This window comes from Lethenteron reissneri, chromosome 56 (genome assembly GCF_015708825.2).
Source record: "Lethenteron reissneri isolate LAM-NWPU_2019-01 chromosome 56, ASM1570882v1, whole genome shotgun sequence".
In the NCBI taxonomy this organism is placed as follows: domain Eukaryota; kingdom Metazoa; phylum Chordata; class Hyperoartia; order Petromyzontiformes; family Petromyzontidae; genus Lethenteron; species Lethenteron reissneri.
Window position 1 is genome coordinate 2,787,702 of NC_083834.1, and position 21,158 is coordinate 2,808,859.

General features: G+C 53.5%; 1 protein-coding gene across 2 annotated transcripts; it reads right to left on the minus strand.

Moving 5' to 3' along the window:
* Positions 1–84: 84 nt before the first annotated feature.
* On the minus strand, positions 85–18,634 carry LOC133356979 (threonylcarbamoyl-AMP synthase-like). Of its 2 annotated transcripts, none has more exons than XM_061574716.1 (6): positions 18,473–18,634; positions 8,350–8,554; positions 5,583–5,697; positions 3,413–3,532; positions 3,024–3,166; positions 85–754 (listed from the first exon to the last, which is right to left on the minus strand). In XM_061574716.1, exons 1-6 carry the CDS (start codon positions 18,576–18,578, stop codon positions 685–687), a joined length of 759 nt encoding a protein of 252 aa, XP_061430700.1. In that variant the 5' UTR covers positions 18,579–18,634; the 3' UTR covers positions 85–684. The 2 variants fall into 2 exon arrangements, with proteins under 2 accessions (XP_061430700.1, XP_061430699.1); XM_061574715.1 differs by having other exon boundaries at positions 5,583–5,784.
* Between the last annotated feature and the right edge of the window lie 2,524 nt (positions 18,635–21,158).

The window sequence follows — 21,158 nt, forward strand, 5'->3', positions numbered from 1 at the left end:
GGGGGGTACGAGGTCGCGGTCGCGCTGGGAGCGTGTCCACGCGAGCCGTGCCGACGTGTGCGGTGCCGCTGCGGGTGCCTGTGATGTAACAGAGAGGAGAGAAGAGTGACCCGCACAAGCTTGCAGAGGGGGAGTGACACTGAGAAGCCTCGCTCGTTACCCATCCTCCCATGATCCACCAACACCCCCCACCCCCGCCACACACAAAGACAAAGATCCCCCGTATAGCCTTAACAGACTGTGGGGGCAAGTGCTGTTAGCAAGCACCTATGAAGGCTGGAACGGTACACGAGGGGGTGGGTGGCCAGCACCACGCCCGACCGCCTTTGTCTCCCGAGTGGTGATGTTTACACACTGCACCAGGTACTCATTTGAGGCTGAGTCGACCTAGGGGAGGCCCGGGACCGGTTCAGATAATCGTCACTGGTGTTAGCCATGAGCGGGAATCGAACCCAGGTCTCCGAGATCATAGCGCAGCGTGCTAACCGCTACACTACCTCCACACACACAGACACACACTCACCAACACTCAACAACACTCACTCACACTCACCAACACTCACTCACACTCACTAACACTCACCAACACTCACACACTCACACACTCACAAACACTCACTAACACTCACAAACACTCACACTCACTCTCACTCACTAACACTCACACTCACTTCACCATCCGCGTCACCCCGTCCCGGGGTCCAACTTTAACCCGTGTTTCTTCTGCAGAATCTCCAGGGTCCTGTCGCACGCCCTGAAACGACAGCGTCAGGAGAAAACACACATTTTTAGTTGCGAAAACTGTGAGGCCACTCCTTGCAAATCTGTGGTCTCATCGTCCCCCACCGCTCACCAATGACGCTGCCACCGCTGCCTTTACAGCTGATTGGGTCTCACGAGAGAGAGAGCGGAATACACGTGAACACCATGTGACAAGCTGGTGACCAGCTGGTGACCACCATGTGACCAGCTGGTGACCAGCTGGTGACCAGCTGGTGACCAGCTGGTGACCAGCTGGTCACATGGTGGTCACCAGCTGGTCACCAGCTGGTCACCAGCTGGTCACCAGCTGGTCACATGGTGGTCACCAAGTGGTCACCAGCTGGTCACCAGCTGGTCACCAGGTGACCAGCTGGTGACCACCATGTGACCAGCTGGTGACCACCTGGTGACCAGCTGGTGACCACCTGGTGACCACCTGGTGACCAGCTGGTGACCAGCTGGTGACCAGCTGCAACCCGGATTGGAACCCAGGCTCGCAACGATGCTGGCTCATCGCTTTTAATGTCCGAGTCAGGGCAGCCACCTCAACCGCATTACGGCTTCTTAGTTGTGAACTTAACGACATCGCAAAACACCGCGCTGGTCCTCACACAGTCACCCAACCCCCCCTCACCCCCAGCATAGATGTCAACTACCTCGCCTGGTATACAGAAGGTCGTGGGTTCGATCCCGACCCTGACGCCTGCTGCTGTATATTTGGAGTTTGCGTGTCTCTCTCTCATCATCATCATCACGGTGGCTAGGAGATGTTAACTACCTCGCCTGGTATACGGGAGGTCGTGGGTTCGATCCCGACCCCGACGCCTGCTGCTGTATATTTGGAGTTTGCGTGTCTCTCTCATCATCATCACGGTGGCTAGGAGATGTTAACTACCTTGCCTGGTGTACAGGAGGTCGTGGGTTCGATCCCGACCCTGACGTCCGCTGCTGTAAATTTAGAGTTTGCGTGTCTCTCTCTCTATCATCATCATCATCATCACAATGGCTAGGAGATGTTAACGACCTCACCTGGTGTACAGGAGGTCGTGGGTTCGATCCCGACACTGACGCCTGCTGCTGTATATTTGGAGTTTGCGTGTCTCTCTCTCTCTCATCATCATCACGATGGCTAGGAGATGTTAACTATCTCGCCTGGTGTACAGGAGGTCGTGGGTTCGATCCCGACCCTGACGCCTGCTGTATATTTGGAGTCTGTGCGTCTCTTTCTCATCATTATCACGGTGGCTAGATGTTAACTACCTCTCCTGGTATGCAGGAGGTCGTGGGTTAGATCACGACCCTGACGCCTGCTGCTGTATATTTGTAGTTTGCGTGTCTCTCTCTCTCCCCGTGGTCATTTGGATTTTTCTCCAGGTTCTCCGGTTTTTCCCTCCGCATTTAGAATCGACGTCGCGCGTTCAGATGATTTGGCTGCTGCTATAAACATCCACGTGACGATGACGACGACGACGACGAACCACTTCGTCATTTGTGATCGCCAGGTCACTTCTGAAAGAGAGCCGTACAAGCTCAGCGGGGCCGTTCGCTGCTACAATAAAAACAATTGTTTTATTTATAGTTTGGGTAGTGAGCTGATGGTCTCATCTGTCAGCAATGACTCGCATGAAGATCCATAATCGCATACAGACCCAAAGGCTTGCAGCATGGAGATCTGTGGAGTCACATGGAGACCCTGAGAACAGAGGGCGTGGTGTTGGCCACCCACCCCGTTCGTGTGCCGTGCTGGCCATCATAGGTGCTCGCTAACAGCACTTGCCCCAACAGGCTATACGGGGGACCTTTGTTTTTGTTATCTTTGTATGTAGCTGTGTGGGGAGCGGTGGTGCAGCGGTTTGCGCTCTGCGTTACAAACCTGGCGACCAGAGTTCGATTCCCGCTCACGGCTATTATTATATTTTGACTAAGGAGGTCTAGTGATGTAGATGCTCACCCCGAGCCCTCGTTACATTGATAGTGCAGCATTGTCTTTGACCTGTGGACGCCTTTTGGCGTCCTCTGGTCAAACACCAATTGGGTCGAGGCTCAAAAGAAAGCTGTCTCTGGTGTGGACCAATCACTTTCAAGAACAATGCATATATTATCAGATTGTGTTTTTGTTTGCATTTTGACTGCAAGTATTGTGGTTAATGCAGACGTGAATCCTCGTAAAAAGGTTTCAGTTTTGTTGCCAGAAAAAAATGGGAAAAACCCTGTTATTAACTTTGTGTTTGTTGTGTGTAGCTGTGTGAGTGTGGACGTACACGCCGGCCCTTATGATCCTGAAGCTTCCGGGCATGGAGAGGTCGACAACCGTTGACCCCAGACGTGAGGTCGGGTCACTGGGGTCGCCCAGTGGGCCCCCGTCCAGAACCACCGCCAGGGAACCCCACAGCTCCCTGAACTCCTGCAACTCACACACACAAAGTTCTACCCCGTGTAGCCTAAACCAACACCATCACCACCAACACCATCAACACCACCCACGCCACCACCACCACCACCACCGCCACCACCGCCGGCACCGCCGCCGCCACCACCACCACCGGCACCACCACCGCCACCACCGCCACCACCACCGCCACCACCGCCACCACCACCGCCACCCACCACCACCACCACCACCGTCACCCTGCCCGTCCTCGCGACGTACGTGCACGTGCAGGGAGCTGGGCTGCGCGCTGGCGTTGGCGCTCGTGAGGGCGAGCGGCTCCTGCAGCTGCAGGCACAGCTGGCGCAGCACGGCGTGCTCGGGGACTCGGACCCCCACCAGCTGCTCACGCGCACACACACACACGCACACACACGCACGCACACACACACGCACACACACACGCACACACACACACGCACACACACGCGCACGCAGGCACACACACAGACGCACACACGCACACACGCACACACACACACACGCACACACACACGCACACACACACGCACGCACACACATGCGCACGCACGCACACACACACGCAGGCACACACACACACGCACGCACACGCACACACGCGCACACACACGCACACACACACACGCACGCACGTGCACGGACACACGAACACACGCACGCACACGCGCGCACACGCACGCGCACACGCACACACGAACACACGCACACACGCACACACACACACACGCACGCAGACAAAGGTCCCCCGCGTAGCCTTCAACACACCGCCGGGGCAAGTGCTGCCAAGTGAGGAGCGCCCCCGAAGGACGGCGCGGCGCACGTGCAACGCTCACGAGATGTTGACCACCTCGCCTGGTACGCAGGAGGTCGTGGGTTCGATCCAGACCCTAATGACGCCTGCTGCTGTATATTTGGAGTCTGCGTGTCTCTCTCTCTCTCTCATCATCAACATCACGGTGGCTAGGAGATGTTAACTACCTCGCCTGGTACGCAGGAGGTCGTGGGTTCGATCCAGACCCTAATGACGCCTGCTGCTGTATATTTGGAGTCTGCGTGTCTCTCTTTCTCCCCGTGGTGGTGTTAATTTTTCTCCGGGTCCTTCGGTTTTTCCCTCCACATTTATAATCGACATGGCGCGTTTAAGAATATTTGGCTGCTGCTATAAATTTCCACGCGACAATGATGATGATGATAAGCCACCAACTTCGTCGAGATATCATTTGTTGATAGCCAGCTCCGCTTCTTTTTAAAAGAGCTACGTAAGATATGAGTGAAGCCTTATACTTGGTAAATACAAATAATCGATTTAAAGCTTCTTTCGTGACTGCAGGGATTCATCTTCTTGGTTCTTTCGGTAAAGTCACGTAGAAGGGAAGTAATAAAATAATAAAAATAAAACATCATAAAACAATTCTCACGACGGCTGCTTGCGTTGTGGCCGAAACGTCGTGAGAATTGTATTTTATTATGTTTTATTTTTATTATTTTATTACTTCCCTTCTACGTGACTTTACCGAAAGAACCAAGACGACAAATAATCGTGTTAACAATTGTAAAAAAATGTGTTAAAGAAATAGTTTTTCAAAAATAGTTTTCAAAAATAGTAAAGAATTAAAATATTTTTTTGTTGTAAAAAAATTTACTTGACATCTTTTGTAAAAACAGCGCCCTCTAGTGGATGCCCTTCCCACCAGAAGTGGCGGTATGAGGTGGAGGTGGTGGATGTGGAGGTGGTGGACGTGGTGAAGGTGGTGGACGTGGTGAAGGTGGTGGACGTGGTAGTGGAGTTGCTGGATGGGGTGAAGGAGGTGGTGGAGGTGGTAGTGGAGGTGGTGGAGGAGGTGGTGGTGGCGGTAATGGAGGTGGTGGGGGAGGTAGAGGTGGTAGAGATGGGGGTGGAGGACGTGGTGGACATGGAGGTAGTAGAGGTGGTGGACGTGGAGGTGGTGGACGTGGTGAAGGTGGTGGGGACGTGGTGAAGGTGGAGGTGGTGGAGGTGGAGGACGTGGTGGTGGATGTGGTGGTGGAGTTACTGGATGGGGTGAAGGTGGGGGAGGTGGAGGTAGTGGAGGTGGTGGTGGAGGACGTGGTGGACATGGAGGTAGTATAGGTGGTGGACGTGGAGGTGGTGGACGTGGTGGTGGAGTTGCTGGATGGGGTGAAGGAGATGGTGGAGGTGGTGGTGGAGGCAGTGGTGGAGTTAGTGGTGGTGGAGAAGGAGGTGGTGGAGGAGGTAGTAGTGGTGGAAGGTAGTGGTGGAGTTGGTGGTGGTGGTGGAGGTAGTGGTGGTGGAGTTGCTGGATGGGGTGAAGGAGGTGGTGCAGGTGGTAGTGGAGGTGGTGGAGTTGGTGGTGAAGGTAGTGGTGAGTTGGTGGTGGTGGTGGTGGTGGAGAAGGAGGTGGACCTCTACCTGTGTGCTGGGGTTGAGTGCGGGGTGAAGCTCGGGTTTCCTCTTGAACACCAGCGTGACTGGGCCCGGCAGCAAGTCCTGCAGCACCTCGTCAGACACCGTCACGTGGCAGAGCCTGGCGCCCTCGTCGGCAACACCGGAATCATCATCGACATCGTCAACAACACCTCCAAGAAGTTCGAGATTTGAAGCTTTCGTGTGACTGCAAGGATTCATATTCTTAGGTTATTAATTTAGATTTTTTTTTTACCTACGTGACTTTACCGAAAAACCTAAGAATATGACCTCCAAGAAGATGAACACCTCCAACATCAACATCAGCAGCAGCAGCACCGTATTGAATCGTCGTTATTGGCAGAATCGTCATCGCCATCTGTACACCGCTCAGCTGTTAAACTCACCGGCACTCCCTCACCCACCTCCGCCTACTCACTCACCCCCGCTCTCACCTGCACACCCATACAGTCACCCCTACTCTAATTCACCCACACTCTCACCTGTACACACACCTGTACACACATTCACCTGTACACACATTGACCCACACTCTCACCTGTACACACACCTGTACACACATTCACCTGTAATCTCACCTATACCCACACCTGTACACACATTCACCTGTACTCTCACCTATACCCACACCTGTACACACATTCACCTGTACTCTCACCTGTACCCACACCTGTACACACATTCCCCCACACTCTCACATGTACCCACACCTGTACACACATTCACCCACACTCTCATATGAACACACACCTGTACACACACCTGTACACACACCTGTACACACATTCACCCACACTCTCACATGTACCCACACCTGTACACACATTTATCTATACTCTCACCCATACACAACAACGACTGCCATCCGCCACTAAGTGGCGGTGACGTCACCACGGTGACGTGAAGTGTGGAACCAGGTGCCATGGATGACTGGCAGTTGCACCACCTGTGCCCCCGACTGTGCCACGTTGCTGTGTTTGAGCCACCCGGGGCTCCGCTCTTTGTTGTGAGCATCGCTCCTCTGCCCTCCGCTGTTGCTGGAGGGCGACTGCCTCCAACTGCCCAGTAGCGTCCTTCACGAGCCTCCTCCACAGAGGCCGATCTTGACACCGCTGGTACCAGTCATCGGCAAGTCCACTCAGCTCCACGTCCTCCTGTACCACATCACTCCATCTCTACTCTAGCCCGTGCCGTGCCCGTTTAGCCCCCTCGATCCGGCCGAACAAAAGCTGTTTAGGCATGCGGTGGCTGGGCATGCGGGCTACATGACCCAGCCAACGCAGCCTTGCCTGCCGGAGGAGCTCACCGATGAGACTGTGCCCAGATATTTCAAGTATTTGTGAGCTCCTCACACAATCCAGCCTGCAGGTTAAACCCAGGATGGATCGTAGGCATGACAGCCTAAATGTTTCCAACCGGCGAAGATGCTCCATTAGGGGGGTCCACGTTTCGCAAGCGTAGAGAAGGGAGGGAATGACCGTGGCCGAGAAGACCTGAAGCTTCGTGCGGAGTGACACACCAGGTAGCTTCCACACAGCGTTACGCAACCGATGGAAAGATATTGCCGCTCGACTGATTCGGAATTGAGACCTCTGCTGACAAACCGAAGCTGGTCAGAAGCACACTGCCCAGGTACGTAGATTTCTCCCCTGTCACCACAACTGTCCTTCAACCGTGCCCCACATCTGTACCCTCACTCACTCAACCCGTACTCTCACACGCTCCCTCCCTCCCTCCCTCACCCGTACTCTCACCCACTCACCCGTACTCTCACCCACACCCTCACTCACTCACCCGTACTCTCACCCACACCCTCCCTCCCTCCCTCACCTGTACCCTCACCCACCACCCACACCCTCCCTCACTGACCCGTACTCTCACCCACACCCTCCCTCACTCCCTCACCCGTACACTCATCCACACCCTCCCTCACCCGTACTCTCACACACACCCTCCCTCCCTCACTCACTCACCCACACCCTCCCTCACTCACCCGTACTCTCACCCTCACCCACACCTCCCTCACTCACCCGTACCCTCACCCTCACCCACACCTCCCTCACTCACCCGTACCCTCACCCACACCCTCCCTCACTCACCCGTACTCTCACCCTCACCCACACCTCCCTCACTCACCCGTATCCTCACCCTCACCCACACCTCCCTCACTCACCCGTACCCTCACCCTCACCCACACCTCCCTCACTCACCCGTACCCTCACCCTCACCCACACCTCCCTCACTCACCCGTACCCTCACCCTCACCCACACCTCCCTCACTCACCCGTACCCTAACCCTCACCCACCCCTCCCTCCCTCACCCACCCGTACTCTCACCCACACCCTCCCTCCCTCACCCGTACACTCACCCACACCCTCCCTCCCTCACCCGTACCCTCACCCACACCCTCCCTCCCTCACCCACCCGTACTCTCACCCACACCCTCCCTCCCTCACCCGTACACTCACCCACACCTCCCTCCCTCACCCACCCGTACTCTCACCCACACCCTCCCTCCCTCACCCGTACACTCACCCACACCCTCCCTCCCTCACCCGTACACTCACCCACACCCTCCCTCCCTCACCCGTACCCTCACCCACACCCTCCCTCCCTCACCCGTACACTCACCCACACCCTCCCTCCCTCACCCGTACCCTCACCCACACCCTCCCTCCCTCACCCACCCGTACTCTCACCCACACCCTCCCTCACTCACCCGTAAACTCACCCTCCGTCACCCTCACCCACCTGCCCACCTCCCGCGTGTCCCCCACGCACACGGCGAGCGGTTTGCCGCCGTCGCGCCCCTTGGCGTCGTAGACTCGCCGCAGCGCCCGTGGGCTGCCGGCGCGACACGCCAGGCCGTACACCGTGTCGGAGGGCAGCGCCACCACCAGGCCCGCGCCCACGCCTCGCGCCAACAGCGTCACAGCCTCCCGCAGGGACAGCGGCCCTGAGAGGGTGAGAGTCAGGAGAGAGGGAGGAAAGTGAGGAGAGAGTGAGGAGAGAGGGTTGCGGTCGGTGTAGATGTTAGCTCCCTTGCCGGGTATGCAGGAGGTTCGTGGGGGGGGAGGGGGGGGCGTTTCGATCCCGAGGCTGACGAACATCGTGCCTGGACGATCTGACGGAAAATAAATCACGAATCATGATGACGACGATGATTCGGCAATGATGTTATGACGGTAACTATGACATTGATGGGTTCATAACGGTCGTGTCTGGCGACATGTTAACTACCTCGCCTGGTGTACAGGAGGTCGTGGGTTCCATCCCGACCCTGACGCCTGCTGCTGTATATTTGGAGTTTGCGTGTCTCTCTCATCATCATCACGGTGGCTAGGAGATGTTAACTACCTCGCCTGGTGTACAGGAGGTCGTGGGTTCCATCCCGACCCTGACGCCTGCTGCTGTATATTTGGAGTTTGCGTGTCTCTCTCATCATCATCACGGTGGCTATGAGATGTTAACTACCTCGCCTGGTCTACAGGAGGTCGTGGGTTCCATCCCGACCCTGACGCCTGCTGCTGTATATTTGGAGTTTGCGTGTCTCTTTCTCATCATCATCACGGTGGCTATGAGATGTTAACTACTTCGCCTGGTATACAGGAGGTCGTGGGTTCCATCCCGACCCTGACGCCTGCTGCTGTATATTTGGAGTTTGCGTGTCTCTCTCTCTCATCATCATCACGGTGGCTAGGAGATGTTAACTACCTCGCCTGGTGTACAGGAGGTCGTGGGTTCGATCCCGACCCTGACGCCTGTTGCATATTTGGAGTTTGCATGTCTCTCTCTCTCATCATCATCACGGTGGCTAGGAGATGTTAACTACCTCGCCTGGTGTACAGGAGGTCGTGGGTTCCATCCAGACCCTGACGCCTGCTGCTGTATATTTGGAGTTTGCGTGTCTCTCTCTCTCTCATCATCATCACGGTGGCTAGGAGATGTTAACTACCTCGCTTGGTGTACAGGAGGTCGTGGGTTCGATCCCGACCCTGACGCCTGTTGCATATTTGGAGTTTGCATGTCTCTCTCTCTCATCATCATCACGGTGGCTAGGAGATGTTAACTACCTCGCCTGGTGTACAGGAGGTCGTGGGTTCCATCCCGACCCTGACGCCTGCTGCTGTATATTTGGAGTTTGCGTGTCTCTCTCTCTCATCATCATCACGGTGGCTAGGAGATGTTAACTACCTCGCCTGGTGTACAGGAGGTCGTGGGTTCGATCCCGACCCTGACGCCTGTTGCATATTTGGAGTTTGCATGTCTCTCTCTCTCATCATCATCACGGTGGCTAGGAGATGTTAACTACCTCGCCTGGTGTACAGGAGGTCGTGGGTTCCATCCCGACCCTGACGCCTGCTGCTGTATATTTGGAGTTTGCGTGTCTCTCTCTCTCTCTCATCATCATCACGGTGGCTAGGAGATGTTAACTACCTCGCCTGGTGTACAGGAGGTCGTGGGTTCCATCCCGACCCTGACGCCTGCTGCTGTATATTTGGAGTTTGCGTGTCTCTCTCTCTCTCATCATCACGGTGGCTAGGAGATGTTAACTACCTCGCCTGGTATACAGGAGGTCGTGGGTTCGATCCCGACCCTGACGCCTGTTGCATATTTGGAGTTTGCATGTCTCTCTCTCTCATCATCATCACGGTGGCTAGGAGATGTTAACTACCTCGCCTGGTATACAGGAGGTCGTGGGTTCGATCCCGACCCTGACGCCTGCTGCTGTATATTTGGAGTTTGCGTGTCTCTCTCTCTCTCATCATCATCATGGTGGCTAGGAGATGTTAACTACCTCGCCTGGTATACAGGAGGTCGTGGGTTCCATTCTGACCCTGACGCCTGCTGCTGTATATTTGGAGTTTGCGTGTCTCTCTCTCTCTCATCATCATCACGGTGGCTAGGAGATGTTAACTACCTCGCCTGGTATACAGGAGGTCGTGGGTTCCATTCTGACCCTGACGCCTGCTGCTGTATATTTGGAGTTTGCGTGTCTCTCTCTCTCTCATCATCATCACGGTGGCTAGGAGATGTTAACTACCTCGCCTGGTATACAGGAGGTCGTGGGTTCCATTCTGACCCTGACGCCTGCTGCTGTATATTTGGAGTTTGCGTGTCTCTCTCTCTCTCATCATCATCACGGTGGCTAGGAGATGTTACTACCTCGCCTGGTATACAGGAGGTCGTGGGTTCGATCCCGACCCCTGACGCCTGCTGCTGTATATTTGGAGTTTGCGTGTCTCTCTCTCTCATCATCATCACGGTGGCTAGGAGATGTTAACTACCTCGCCTGGTATACAGGAGGTCGTGGGTTCCATTCTGACCCTGACGCCTGCTGCTGTATATTTGGAGTTTGCGTGTCTCTCTCTCTCTCATCATCATCACGGTGGCTAGGAGATGTTAACTACCTCGCCTGGTATACAGGAGGTCGTGGGTTCCATTCTGACCCCCGATTCCTGCTGCTGTATATTTGGAGTTTGCGTGTCTCTCTCTCTCATCATCATCACGGTGGCTAGGAGATGTTAACTACCTCGCCTGGTATACAGGAGGTCGTGGGTTCGATCCCGACCCTGACGCCTGCTGTATATTTGGAGTTTGCGTGTCTCTCTCTCTCATCATCATCACGGTGGCTAGGAGATGTTAACTACCTCGCCTGGTATACAGGAGGTCGTGGGTTCGATCCCGACCCCTGATGCCTGCTGCTGTATATTTGGAGTTTGCGTGTCTCTCTCTCTCATCATCATCACGGTGGCTAGGAGATGTTAACTACCTCGCCTGGTGTACAGGAGGTCGTGGGTTCGATCCCGACCCTGACGCCTGCTGCTGTATATTTGGAGTTTGCGTGTCTCTCTCTCTCTCATCATCATCACGGTGGCTAGGAGATGTTAACTACCTCGCCTGGTATACAGGAGGTCGTAGGTTCGATCCTGACCCCGACGCCTGCTGCTGTATATTTGGAGTTTGCGTGTCTCTCTCTCTCATCATCATCACGGTGGCTAGGAGATGTTAACTACCTCGCCTGGTGTGCAGGAGGTCAGTGGGTTCGATCCCGACCCTGACGCCTGCTGCTGTATATTTGGAGTTTGCGTGTCTCTCTCTCTCATCATCATCACGGTGGCTAGGAGATGTTAACTACCTCGCCTGGTGTACAGGAGGTCGTGGGTTCGATCCCGACCCTGACGCCTGCTGCTGTATATTTGGAGTTTGCGTGTCTCTCTCTCTCATCATCATCACGGTGGCTAGGAGATGTTAACTACCTCGCCTGGTATACAGGAGGTCGTGGGTTCGATCCGACCCCTGACGCCTGCTGCTGTATATTTGGAGTTTGCGTGTCTCTCTCTCTCATCATCATCACGGTGGCTAGGAGATGTTAACTACCTCGCCTGGTATACAGGAGGTCGTGGGTTCGATCCCGACCCCTGACGCCTGCTGCTGTATATTTGGAGTTTGCGTGTCTCTCTCTCTCATCATCATCACGGTGGCTAGGAGATGTTAACTACCTCGCCTGGTATACAGGAGGTCGTGGGTTCGATCCCGACCCTGACGCCTGCTGCTGTATATTTGGAGTTTGCGTGTCTCTCTCTCTCATCATCATCACGGTGGCTAGGAGATGTTAACTACCTCGCCTGGTGTACAGGAGGTCGTGGGTTCGATCCCGACCCTGACGCCTGCTGCTGTATATTTGGAGTTTGCGTGTCTCTCTCTCTCATCATCATCACGGTGGCTAGGAGATGTTAACTACCTCGCCTGGGATGCAGGAGGTCGTGGGTTTCATCCCGACCCTGCCTGCTGCTGTATATTTGGAGTTTGCGTGTCTCTCTCTCTCATCATCATCACGGTGGCTAGGAGATGTTAACTACCTCGCCTGGTGTACAGGAGGTCGTGGGTTCGATCCCGACCCTGATGCCTGCTGCTGTATATTTGGAGTTTGCGTGTCTCTCTCTCTCATCATCATCACGGTGGCTAGGATGTTAACTACCTCGCCTGGTGTACAGGAGGTCGTGGGTTCGATCCCGACCCTGATGCCTGCTGCTGTATATTTGGAGTTTGCGTGTCTCTCTCTCTCATCATCATCACGGTGGCTAGGAGATGTTAACTACCTCGCCTGGTATACAGGAGGTCGTGGGTTCCATTCTGACCCTGACGCCTGCTGCTGTATATTTGGAGTTTGCGTGTCTCTCTCTCTCTCATCATCATCACGGTGGCTAGGAGATGTTACTACCTCGCCTGGTATACAGGAGGTCGTGGGTTCGATCCCGACCCTGACGCCTGCTGTATATTTGGAGTTTGCGTGTCTCTCTCTCTCATCATCATCACGGTGGCTAGGAGATGTTAACTACCTCGCCTGGTATACAGGAGGTCGTGGGTTCCATTCCTGACCCTGACGCCTGCTGCTGTATATTTGGAGTTTGCGGTGTCTCTCTCTCTCTCATCATCATCACGGTGGCTAGGAGATGTTAACTACCTCGCCTGGTATACAGGAGGTCGTGGGTTCCATTCTGACCCTGACGCCTGCTGCTGTATATTTGGAGTTTGCGTGTCTCTCTCTCTCTCATCATCATCACGGTGGCTAGGAGATGTTAACTACCTCGCCTGATATACAGGAGGTCGTGGGTTCCATTCTGACCCCCGATGCCTGCTGCTGTATATTTGGAGTTTGCGTGTCTCTCTCTCTCATCATCATCACGGTGGCTAGGAGATGTTAACTACCTCGCCTGGTATACAGGAGGTCGTGGGTTCGATCCCGACCCCTGACGCCTGCTGTATATTTGGAGTTTGCGTGTCTCTCTCTCTCATCATCATCACGGTGGCTAGGAGATGTTAACTACCTCGCCTGGTATACAGGAGGTCGTGGGTTCGATCCCGACCCCCGATGCCTGCTGCTGTATATTTGGAGTTTGCGTGTCTCTCTCTCATCATCATCACGGTGGCTAGGAGATGTTAACTACCTCGCCTGGTGTACAGGAGGTCGTGGGTTCGATCCCGACCCTGACGCCTGCTGCTGTATATTTGGAGTTTGCGTGTCTCTCTCTCTCTCATCATCATCACGGTGGCTAGGAGATGTTAACTACCTCGCCTGGTATACAGGAGGTCGTGGGTTCCATTCTGACCCCCGACGCCTGCTGCTGTATATTTGGAGTTTGCGTGTCTCTCTCTCTCATCATCATCACGGTGGCTAGGAGATGTTAACTACCTCGCCTGGTGTGCAGGAGGTCATGGGTTCGATCCCGACCCTGACGCCTGCTGCTGTATATTTGGAGTTTGCGTGTCTCTCTCTCTCATCATCATCACGGTGGCTAGGAGATGTTAACTACCTCGCCTGGTGTACAGGAGGTCGTGGGTTCGATCCCGACCCTGACGCCTGCTGCTGTATATTTGGAGTTTGCGTGTCTCTCTCTCTCTCATCATCATCACGGTGGCTAGGAGATGTTAACTACCTCGCCTGGTATACAGGAGGTCGTGGGTTCCATTCTGACCCCCGACGCCTGCTGCTGTATATTTGGAGTTTGCGTGTCTCTCTCTCTCTCATCATCATCACGGTGGCTAGGAGATGTTAACTACCTCGCGTGGTATACAGGAGGTCGTGGGTTCGATCCCGACCCCCGATGCCTGCTGCTGTATATTTGGAGTTTGCGTGTCTCTCTCTCTCATCATCATCACGGTGGCTAGGAGATGTTAACTACCTCGCCTGGTATACAGGAGGTCGTGGGTTCGATCCCGACCCTGACGCCTGCTGCTGTATATTTGGAGTTTGCGTGTCTCTCTCTCTCATCATCATCACGGTGGCTAGGAGATGTTAACTACCTCGCCTGGTGTACAGGAGGTCGTGGGTTCGATCCCGACCCTGACGCCTGCTGCTGTATATTTGGAGTTTGCGTGTCTCTCTCTCTCATCATCATCACGGTGGCTAGGAGATGTTAACTACCTCGCCTGGGATGCAGGAGGTCGTGGGTTTCATCCCGACCCCTGCTGCTGTATATTTGGAGTTTGCGTGTCTCTCTCTCTCATCATCATCACGGTGGCTAGGAGATGTTAACTACCTCGCCTGGTGTACAGGAGGTCGTGGGTTCGATCCCGACCCTGATGCCTGCTGCTGTATATTTGGAGTTTGCGTGTCTCTCTCTCTCATCATCACGGTGGCTAGGAGATGTTAACTACCTCGCCTGGTGTACAGGAGGTCGTGGGTTCGATCCCGACCCTGATGCCTGCTGCTGTATATTTGGAGTTTGCGTGTCTCTCTCTCTCATCATCATCACGGTGGCTAGGAGATGTTAACTACCTCGCCTGGTGTACAGGAGGTCGTGGGTTCGATCCCGACCCTGATGCCTGTTGCATATTTGGAGTTTGCATGTCTCTCTCTCTCATCATCATCACGGTGGCTAGGAGATGTTAACTACCTCGCCTGGTATACAGGAGGTCGTGGGTTCGATCCCGACCCCCGATGCCTGCTGCTGTATATTTGGAGTTTGCGTGTCTCTCTCTCTCGCTCTCTTCCCGTGGCCGCGTGGGTTTTTCGATAGAACTCAGTGAAATTAAAATGACATCACGTTCGTTTAGTTTTCATCGTGAAGAATCAGAAGTGTATTTCCCCAGCGACTAAACCCGCGTTGAGCTAAAGAAGCTCTTTCACAAGGTGGGGTGGTGAGGGGGGTGACTCGTCCGCCAAGACAACATCGAAGCGTCCCCCACAACTACAGATTTTTGAAACAAATGTTTGATAATAGCAGCGATTATGTTGAACAATTACGTTCCGAGGTGCTGGGGGAACCAATGGGTTGACAAGTATGCTACTATACACTACACACTGCTATACACTACACTGCTATACACTACACTACGATACACTATACACTACACTGCTATACACTATACACTACTACACACTACACTACACTACTATACACTACACACTGCTATACACTACACTGCTATACACTACACTACGATACACTATACACTACACTGCTATACACTATACACTACACACTACACTGCTATACACTACACACTGCTATACACTACACTGCTATACACTACACTACGATACACTATACACTACACTGCTATACACTATACACTACTACACACTACACTGCTATACACTACACTACACTACTATACACTACACACTGCTATACACTACACTGCTATACACTACACTACGATACACTATACACTACACTGCTATACACTACACACTACACTGCTATACACTACACTACACTACTATACACTACACACTGCTATACACTACACTGCTATACACTACACTACGATACACTATACACTACACTGCTATACACTATACACTACACTGCTATACACTACTAAACACTACACTACTGTACACTACACTACTGTACACTACTATACTACTATATACTACACACTACACTGCTATACACTACACTGCTATACACTACTATACACTACACTGCTATACACTACACTACTATACACTACACACTGCTATACACTACACTGCTATACACTACACTACGATACACTATACACTACACTGCTATACACTATACACTACACACTACACTGCTATACACTACTAAACACTACACTACTGTACACTACACTACTGTACACTACTATACTACTATATACTACACACTACACTGCTATACACTACACTGCTATACACTACTATACACTACACTGCTATACACTACTATACACTATATACTACTATACACTACACTGCTATACACTACTATACACTACACTGCTATACACCACTATACACTACACTGCACTACTATACACTACACACTACACTGCTATACACCACTATACACTACACTGCACTACTATACACTATACATTAGGGTAGGTGCCATGGGGTTGACGGAGATGACCGACAAACTGCCCAGCCGCATCTAAGCGCACCTAGCCTGGCACTGTCCAGTGGCGTCCTTCGCGAGCCTCCTCCTCCTCCATAGAGGCCGATCTTGACACCGCTGGTACCGGTCATCGGCAAGTCCACTCAACTCCACGTCCTCCTGTACCACATCACTCCATCTCTTCTCCAGCCCGTGTCACTCACTCACTCACCCACTTACCCACTCAACCACTCACCCACTCAGCCACGCACTCACCCAGCCACTCACCCAGCCACTCACTCACCCACCCACTCACTCAGCCACTCACCCACTCATTCACTCAGCCACTCACCCACCCACTCACTCACCCACCCACCCACTCACCCACGCACCCACTCACCCAGCCACTCACCCACTCAGCCACCCACTCAGCCACCCACCCACTCAGCCACTCAATCACCCAGTCACTCACCCACCCACTCACCCACCCACTCACCCACGCACCCACCCACGCACCCACCCACTCACCTACCCACTCAGCCACCCACTCAGCCACCCACTCAGCCACCCACTCAGCCACCCACCCACCCAGCCACTCACTCACCCAGCCACTCACTCACCCACGCACCCACTCAGCCACCCACTCAGCCACCCACCAACTCAGCCACTGAATCACCCAGCCACTCACTCACCCAGCCACTCATTCACCCAGCCACTCACTCACCCAGCCACTCACTCACCCAGCCACTCACTCACCCAGCCACTCACTCACCCAGCCACTCACTCACCCAGCCACTCACCCACCCGCCCACTCTTCACTCACCCACTCGCTCACCCACCCACTCAGCCACCCACCCACTCAGCCACTCAATCACCCAGCCACTCACTCACCCAGCCACTCACTCACCCAGCCACTCACCCACCCAGCCACTCACTCAGCCATGCACTCACTCACCCACTCAGCCACTCACTTACCCAGCCACCCATCAGCTCCATCTCTTCTCCAGCCCGTGTCGCGCCGGTTTAGCCCCCTCTATGCGGCCAAACAGAAGCTGCATTGGGTGAGTGCGTGGCTGAGTGGGTGGGTGAGTGAGTGGCTGGGTGAGTGAGTGGGTGAGTGAAGAGTGGGCGGGTGGGTGAGTGGCTGGGTGAGTGAGTGGCTGGGTGAGTGAGTGGCTGGGTGAGTGAGTGGCTGGGTGAGTGAGTGGCTGGGTGAGTGAGTGGCTGGGTGAGTGAGTGGCTGGGTGAGTGAGTGGCTGGGTGAGTGAGTGGGTGAGTGGCTGAGTGGGTGAGTGGCTGAGTGGGTGCGTGGGTGAGTGAGTGAGTGGCTGAGTGGCTGAGTAAGTGGCTAAGTGAGTGAGTGAGTGACACGGGCTGGAGAAGAGATGGAGTGATGTGGTACAGGAGGACGCGGTGGCTGGGCACGCGGGCTACGTGACCCAACCAAGGCAGCCCTCGCCTGCCGGAGGAGTTCACCGTCGATGACGGGAAGGAACCGCGTCCCAGATCTTTCTAGGAGCTTGTGAGCTCCTCACACGATCCGGCTAACAGGCGAAGATGTCCTTCCCGTTCGGGGAGTTAAACCAGAGGTCGCAAACGGGTTTTGATTCCGTACCAGGCCCCACCAGGGTCACAAATGGGTACCCGTACCCGGCCGGGTACCCGTTCCCTACCCGAAATGAGTGACAAACAGTTACTCACCAGTGACTCACGGCCTACCCGTACCCGTACCCGGCCGGGTACCCGTTCCCTACCCGTACCCTACCCGAAATGAGTGACACACGGTGACTCACCAGTGACTCACGGCCTACCCGTACCCGTACCCGGCTGCACCAGGGTCGCAAATGGGTACCCGTGGCCGGGTAAGGGTAGCCGGGTATCGTACGGGTATCGGGTACCCGGTTGCGACCTCTGGGTTGAAACCCAGCAGACAAGCGGGTAGCTGAAGGACAGAGCGAACGATCGCGAACGAACAGAATGAATGAAAAATGAAAATTTAAATAAAAAAAAATTGTTACAAAAACAAAAAAACAACTCACGTCCCGTTGTGTCCAGCGCGTCTCTGTACGTGCGCTGCTCTCCGTTAGCCAAAGACATCTTGGGCCTGCCGAGGAGTTTAAATCTCGCGAAAAAATCGACCCTCATCTAGCCTCGCACCGCCGATATCATTAAAACGCCGCCACGTGGGTGAAGGAGGAAGCTTCAACACGTGCGGAATCGATTCTCAGAATCGTGACGAATTGTCCACAATCGATTCCAACTACCTCGCCTGGTCGCGGGTGTCGTGAGAATCACACAAATCGAATCGCCGCCTATCGATTCCGATTACATGCGGAAATCCTGCACGGAGATCGGAATCGATTCATAAGTTTCGAATGTCGGCGGCAGGAATCGATTCCGGTGTGTTCCGCCCCCCCCCCTCCCCCCCGGGGCCCGTTCGCGGCGTTCATTGGCTGCTGCCGCGTCACGTGGCGGGTTTTCTCCCCCCCCCCCACTGCTGCGCGATCCCCCGGATGTTGCGATGACGTAGCCTCGTGACGTCACGCATCTGCATTCGGATGACGCAACACACGCGCGAAAACCCACGCGACCGTGACGCAATGTAACCACCGCAACAATGACGTCATAAGGGGCCGTCCATAAATGACGTCACGCACCTGGGGGGGGGTCAGACATTTGTGACGATGCGTGACGAGGGGTCAAAATCGTCTAAAATCGAGTGACGTCATTTATGGACGGCCCGTAATGTAATCGTATTCTAATAAACTTTGATGTTACAATTAGATTGTAAGTGTGGCCGCAATATTTAACGACGCAATACGGTATAATTATATTGTACCGAGTGCTTGAGCATAATCAAAGATTTGTTTTAAATTATTTTATTTTACAAAGTTAAAGCCACCAGTTCATTAGCAATGCTCGCTCACACGAAGTGGGTTTAACATCGTGATCAGTGTGGACATGATGATGGGAGAGAGAGACACGCAAACTCCAAATATACAGCAGCATCAGGCGTCAGGGTCGGGATCGATCCCACGACCTCCTGTACACCAGGCGAGGTAGTCAACATCTCTTAGCCACCGTGATGATGATGAGAGAGACACGCAAACTCAAAATATACAGCAGGCGTTAGGGTCGGGATTGAACCCGCGACCTCCTGTATACGAGGCGAGGTAGTTAACATCTCCCAGCCACTGTGATGATGATGATGATGAGAGAAAGAGCGTTAAAAAAGAGAGTGGGGAGAGAAAACATAGGGGGAACATTGACATGGGGTAGGGAGAGAGGGAAGGGGTAAGGAGATAAGAGCGTGAAATATTTTGTGAAATCTTTCATTTCAAAAGGGGGGGGAGGGGGTTAATATAAAGCAAAGCATATTCTTTTTTTTATTTCGAAAGAACTAAGAATATGAATCCCTGCAGTCACGAAAGCTTTAAATCAAAATAAAGCAAAGCATTAAAAAAAAGAAATGATGAACGAAGCAAAGTGCCAACTACACCGAGCATCTTCTTGTTTCCTCTGATCGTAAAAAAAAGAGAGAGACACGCAAACTCCAAATATACAGCATCAGGAGTCGGGGTCGGGATCAAACCCACGACCTCCTGCATACCAGGCGAGGTAGTTAACATCTCCTAGCCACCGTGATGATGATGAGGAGAGAGAGACACGCAAACTCCAAATATACAGCAGCGGCAGGAGTCAGGGTCTAGACGGAACCCACGACCTCCTGCAGACCAGGCGAGGTAGTTAACATCTCCACCTTTGGGACCTCCTTTGCCAGTACCAAAATATGAGAAGAGGTTTCCCCCTTTTTTCTGGCAACAAAACAGCTGTGTTAAGATGTTAAAACACCAAACTGAAACATTTTGCAAGTGTAGAGGAGTGAAATGGGGACATGACGTCACGTGTGCCGTTCAGTGCGATGACGTCACGTCTCCTGGGGTACTTAAGGGAGACCCCGTGACGTTGGCGGGGTCACTGTGGGAACGGGTAGAGCAAGCAGGGTGAAGAGGGAACCAGTGGGTAGAGAGAGGGATCGAGTGGTGAGCAGGGGCGGTTTCTTCACTAGGGCGATTGGGCGACGCACCACCAATGTCATTCAACCACAGAGTCACGCTAGCCGTCACTGTCAGCCTCTGGATATAGTCCAATCAGCGTTATGTCACGTTCTGTGGAGTACCGCCTCTTTTTGGGCGATTCCACTCCGGCTGAGAATCGCCCCGAGTGGCCCCATAGACTTACATTCAAAGATGTTTTTTTTCGAACGGGGGGCGCTCCAATGCATTCTCTATGGCTTCCGGGAGGGCTCGCCCTAACGTGCTTACGTCATCATACGTGCTTACGTCATCATACGTAAGCACGTTCCATCCAACAATATAATTTGTCGCCACCTAGTGGAATCTTCAATAAAAGAAACTTGAGTGGTTTTTTTTATAGTGAGTATAGAAACAAACAAGGAGATGTATTGTAAGAGTGACTTTATTTTTCATTAATATTAAAGAAGTGAAGTTGCCTTTACATGCTTAAGCTGTTAATTTATCTATTGCATGGGTGGACCTTATCCTTATCAATCATCCAGACATTTGCCCCCCCTGAGAGATTTTGCAGGAGCCGCCACTGGTGGTGAGTCTGGGGAGAAGCCGGTGGTAGCCGTAGAGGTGCTTCTCTCTCTGCTCGGTGGAGTCGGCAGACTCCACGATCCGACACGAGAGAGAGAGACCGGAG

Coding starts and splice junctions, on each gene's coding strand:
- LOC133356979 (XM_061574715.1), bottom strand. CDS start 18,578: ATGAGGGTCGATTTTTTCGCGAGATTTAAACTCCTCGGCAGGCCCAAG. Junction 8,555..18,472: donor CGCGCTGGACACAACGGGAC/GTGAGTTGTTTT, acceptor TCACCCTCTCAG/GGCCGCTGTCCCTGCGGGAG. Junction 755..3,023: donor AGGATCATAAGGGCCGGCGT/GTACGTCCACAC, acceptor CTGTCGTTTCAG/GGCGTGCGACAGGACCCTGG.